The sequence below is a fragment of the Helianthus annuus genome, chromosome 11 (genome assembly GCF_002127325.2).
Source record: "Helianthus annuus cultivar XRQ/B chromosome 11, HanXRQr2.0-SUNRISE, whole genome shotgun sequence".
NCBI classification, from domain to species: domain Eukaryota; kingdom Viridiplantae; phylum Streptophyta; class Magnoliopsida; order Asterales; family Asteraceae; genus Helianthus; species Helianthus annuus.
The window spans coordinates 4579217-4584286 of record NC_035443.2 but is presented as its reverse complement, the minus strand read 5'-3'; the positions used below and the strand labels follow the sequence as shown (position 1 = coordinate 4584286).

Below are 5070 nucleotides of genomic sequence, written 5' to 3'. Positions count from 1 at the left end.
AAAAAAAATAGTCAAATAGCTGGACCTAAGCCTACAAATTGACAAAAGAACCTAAGCCTTTGAAGAATGAAGATCCCCAAATATTTGTAACCCATGAACCATCACTAGCTGGACCATTTCTTTTGGGCCAACAGGGTCCAAAAAAAAAATGGTCAAATAGTCAAACCTTAATGCCTAAGTCTCAGTTTCTGTTTCTGTCTTGTACTTCCAACTTTCCACATTAAATTAACATAATCATCAGTGTTCAGTACAACCTACCCCACCCCAAATCCCCAAATCATTTCCTCAATTACCCTTCTTAAAACCCTAAACATCTCCTCCTAATTTCCGATCAATCCGATGCTCGATCATTTCCTCCATGCAACCAATGGATTCCGATCATCAACCCCAACCCCAACCCCAACCCCAACACACACTCACTAATCATCCCACCCGTCACTTTTTCTACGACAACAACAATTTCACCATCGCCGATGACGACAGCTCCGACCCAGATGACATCTCCGACGACTACAACGTTCTGATCAACCGTATCAACCCTTCAACCCAAAAAACCTACACTGTATTAACAGAAAACGACCTGATCAACCTGCAACAACAAGACATCACTAAAGTAGCCACTGTTTTATCCATACCCAAAGAATCTGCGTGCATGCTGTTAATCTCTTACAATTGGAGTGTTAATAATGTTTATGAAGCTTGGTTTCAGGATGAGAATAAAACCCGAAAGCGTATCGGGTGGTTATATGATCCGGTTGATGATCCGGGTGTTGAGTTTCGTAAACCAGATGAAAGAGTTGTTGTTGATTGTGGGATTTGTTTCGAGTCGTTTCGGGTGAGTGAAACGGCGTCGTGTGGGTGTGATCATAGGTTTTGTAAGGTGTGTTGGAAGGGGTATATAGGTATGGCGGTTCAGGATGGGCCGGGGTGTTTGAGTTTGAGGTGTCCGAAGCCGGGTTGTGAGGCTGCGGTTGGGCCGGGTATGGTTAACGAGTTGGTTGATGAGAAGGAAAGGAAACGATACGAGGGTTATGTGTTGAGGACATATGTTGAGAGTAGTAAGAAGATGAAATGGTGCCCGGGGCCTGGGTGCGAGTGTGCGGTTTTGTTCGAGGATGATTTTGAGACGGGTGGGTATGATGTGGTTTGTGTTTGTAAGCATGGGTTTTGTTGGAAGTGTTTGGAGGATGCGCATCGTCCGTTGGTTTGTGAGACGGTGGAGAAATGGGTGTTGAAGAACACCTCCGAGGCGGAGAATACGAATTGGATATTTGCGTATACGAAGCCTTGTCCGAAGTGTAAGCGAGCGATTGAGAAGAATAATGGGTGTATGCATATGACTTGCGGCCCGCCTTGTGGATATCAGTTTTGTTGGTTATGTCTTGGCCCGTATTTCGGACATGATGGCGTAGCTTGTAACGGGTTTAGTAAAAAAAGTGAAGTTGAAAAACAAAAGGTGGTGACGAAGAAAGCGATTGAGAGGTACACGCATTACTATGAACGATGGGCTGCGAATGAGAGGTCGAGGAAACAGGCCCTTTTAAGCTTGGAGAAGATTGAAAGTGTGTATCTCAAAAAACTTTGTTCGACTTACTGTCAACCAGAGATGCAGCTGCGGTTTATTATCGATGCTTGGCTGCAGATAGTTGAATGCAGGCGTGTGCTGAAATGGACATACGCGTATGGATATTACATACCCAAAATAGAACATGCGAAAAGATTGTTTTTTGAGTATGTGCAGGGTGAAGCAGAAGTCGGCTTAGAACGGCTTCATGGTTGTGCAGAGAAGGAATTGCGAACTTACATTGTAAATGGAGAAGCCACTGAGGAAGAGTTCAATAGTTTTAGGGTGAAGTTAACTGATTTGACTAGTGTGACTCGGTCCTATTTCGAGAATTTGGTTAGGGCACTAGAGAATGGTTTGTCAGAGGTTGATTCTCATGAGGCTTGCACCAAGACCAGAACTAGCTCGAAGCAGGGTGTGGCGGTTGGCTCTACTAGCAAGGCTAGAGGGCGAAGGAGATCTGGTCAGGGTGGTGAATCATCAAACCGAGCGTCTGATCATGCAAAGAGATTGAGGATGATGATGATGATGAGGCTTGGCATGGATGAAGCACAGAGAAATGAGAACCCGACGGCTGGTGAGTCATCGAGCCGTGATAAGTTGGGTGATTAAGAAAGATGAAGGTGTTTGTTTTGGTTATGTTGTGAACATGAATGGTTTGCAGGGTATTTGGTACAGTTCTTTTGAAACTGCATAGTTTAAGTTAAGTTGTGACCTTTTCTTTTGTGGACAATCTGATTGCTCCTTTTATATTTCTTTTGTCTTATATTTAGGCAAAAATTTTAGAAAAAATCAACACATGTAAGTTGAGTCTTAGGCGGTGACCGGTTCGGAGGAGATGGAATGTGTCAAAGGAATTATAATTAATTTTAATAGAAGTTTGTAGTGTGTTTAGTTTGTAATTTATGTAAGGATTTTTTAATGAAACAAGGTTGGCCCAGGAATTTTGTTTTCCTAAGATAAACAAGGCGGCGTGCATTTTGGATAAGATGAGAGATTGAGATGGTTCGGGCATACGTGGAGGAGGCAGATGACAACACTTGTAGGAAGCATGAAAACTCTCACAATAGAGAGGTAGGGGCAGAGGCAGACCCGAACTGTCATGGAATGAGCATATTAAGTACGATTTGTGAGACTTACATCTCTTAAAGAACATGATTGGTAATAGGAGTTCTTGGAGACATCAGATTAAGGTTAGCGATTTTAGGTGTGTCGTAGTGGTGGTGGTGTATGTGGTAGGTGGGTGGGTGATTTGTTTTAGCTTGGTCTTGGTGTCTCTTAGATTGGCCTACCCATTTGTTTGCACTCCTCTTCTTGGTGGCGATATTAGTTACTTTATCTGTTACTTTATCTTGTGGTTTGTGATACTAATGTAAAAAAATGGCATCTTGGTCGGGTGTCTTCCTTAGAGTAGCCTAAATCAAATTTCACAATTACACCTAGTCGGTGTCTTCATCGTTGTTATGGCTGGTTCCTTTATGCCACCACTCCGATTTTGGCTCTGAGACGTCTTTACACCTTATGAAAAGGTTCATCTTTGTCATTCGTCTTCATCATTGAACCATTACATCAAAGATAGATGACCACAAATCAAGAGACAAGCCGATGTCGCAAAAGGCAAAAGAACCGGAGAGCATATACAAATCCAACCTTCATCCTATATGGCCTTCTCCAACATCATCCTTTGAATTTGCTCTATCTTCGTCTTGTCTGGCCTTCTCCACATGGCTACGAATATAGTTTTCATGTGCTGGTTTCGATTAACAAGGTTTGCTTGCTACTATTTATGGTTAGGTTGGTTGGCTTTGAATGTTGTATGGCTTTCGATGAATGGCCGGAGGATAAGGTGTCACATGAAATGGGTATAGAGATGCTGATGTTTGAGAGGTTAGAGAAATTCATGGTATTTAACTTAGATTTATTGAATTCCAAGTGAATATTAGGCTTGTAAAACTTGAACACTTGTAACTAGCTTAGATAATGAACATTAAGAAAGGAGTTTATGGTTATGGGGATATTACCAATTAACACAAATATGGCTACTTCTAATATTGGCAGGGGTTACCACTCACAACATACATCCTAAGTGTTTAAAAGGATATTACAGCGAAACACTCGACTACTTAGGTAGTGTTCGCTTTGTGAAATGTAATCGAATTGGAATTTGAGTTTGCATGTTCATTACTGTATAGCTCTTAGCGAATAATATTAGGTTTGTAAAAGTTCTAATAGAAGTTTGTGGTGTTTTGGTTTGTAAATTTGTGAAAGGATTTGCAATAAAAGAAGGTTGCACTGGATAAGGAATTTTTTTCTGTAAGATAAATTGAAGGTGACATTTAAGATAAGATAAGGGTCGGGATGAGATTGAGATGTTTAGGCATGTGCGGAGAAAACAGATGACGACACTTGTATGAAGTGTAGAAACCCTCACAATGGAGGGGTAGAGGCAGACCCGAATTGTTACGGGATGAGTAGACTGTCCTACTTGTTTGTTTGCCTTTTCTTTCTAGGTGTCGGTGCTAGTTACTCTATCTAGTGGCTAGTGATACTCTTTCTATCTTATTTCTTTTCTCTTCTACTACCAATATATACTCTATGTTACTTGTTTTTCTGTATCGGAAAAAAAACATGGTCTTTTAGTCGGGTGTTTCTCTAGGAGTAGTCTCTCTGTCTTTTGGGATAGATGTATGGTTTGTTACGATCTCACCTATCCCTGACCCTACTCTCCTTCCCTGACCCGATTCTGTGAGTGTGATTTTATATGATACATTATTTGTAGTGAAAAAATATTAAATTTCCCACAATTCCCCAGCCGTCTTTGCACCTTGTGTAATGGTTCGTCTTCATCATCATCGAAGAACCTTAGCATCAAAGACTAGATATCAAAAATCAAGAGACAAGACAATGTCGTAGAAGAACTAGAGCACCAACAAATCTAACCTTCATCTTTGCCTTCTCCAACATCATCACTTCAAATTTGCTGTGTCTTTGTCTCGTCTGGCCTCCTCCACATGGTGTCAAATATGGTTATCATGTGTTAGTTTCGATTAACATGGTTTGCTACTGTTAGTGGTTAGGTTGGTTGGCTTCAAATGTTGTATGGCTTTTGACGAATGGTTTGCTACTGTTAGTGGTTAGGTTTGTAAAATTTGAACACTAGTAATCTACCTAAAGCTTTCCACTAAGATAGTACCAATAGTTTATCTCTAGTTATTATTTAGCACTCATCAGTGGCGAAGCTTGACCCGAATGACATGGGGGTCGAAAACGTAATACCCAAAAAATTCTATAGAACCGAGGGGTCGAAAACGTATATACCCAAAAATTTCTATACGAAAACTACATATGTAACACTACTGAGCGAAAAGTTCGGGGGTCCTTCTATACGTCGCCTCTGGCAGTGATCACCAACTACTTCTCTCTAGTGAAGGGTGAATATCACCTTTATGCCTACCTCTAATCTTAGCGTGGATTAACATACATCTGTAGTGTTCAAAAGGATATTA

The 5070-nt window shown here is 41.1% G+C and overlaps 1 protein-coding gene across 1 annotated transcript; it reads left to right on the top strand.

The window, feature by feature from the left end:
* Positions 1–246: 246 nt before the first annotated feature.
* On the top strand, positions 247–2466 carry LOC110889224 (probable E3 ubiquitin-protein ligase ARI10). The gene has a single exon (XM_022136729.2). It carries the CDS (start codon positions 359–361, stop codon positions 2174–2176), a length of 1818 nt encoding a protein of 605 aa, XP_021992421.1. The 5' UTR covers positions 247–358; the 3' UTR covers positions 2177–2466.
* The last annotated feature ends 2604 nt before the right edge of the window (positions 2467–5070 follow it).

Coding starts and splice junctions, on each gene's coding strand:
- LOC110889224 (XM_022136729.2), top strand. CDS start 359: ATGCAACCAATGGATTCCGATCATCAACCCCAACCCCAACCCCAACCC.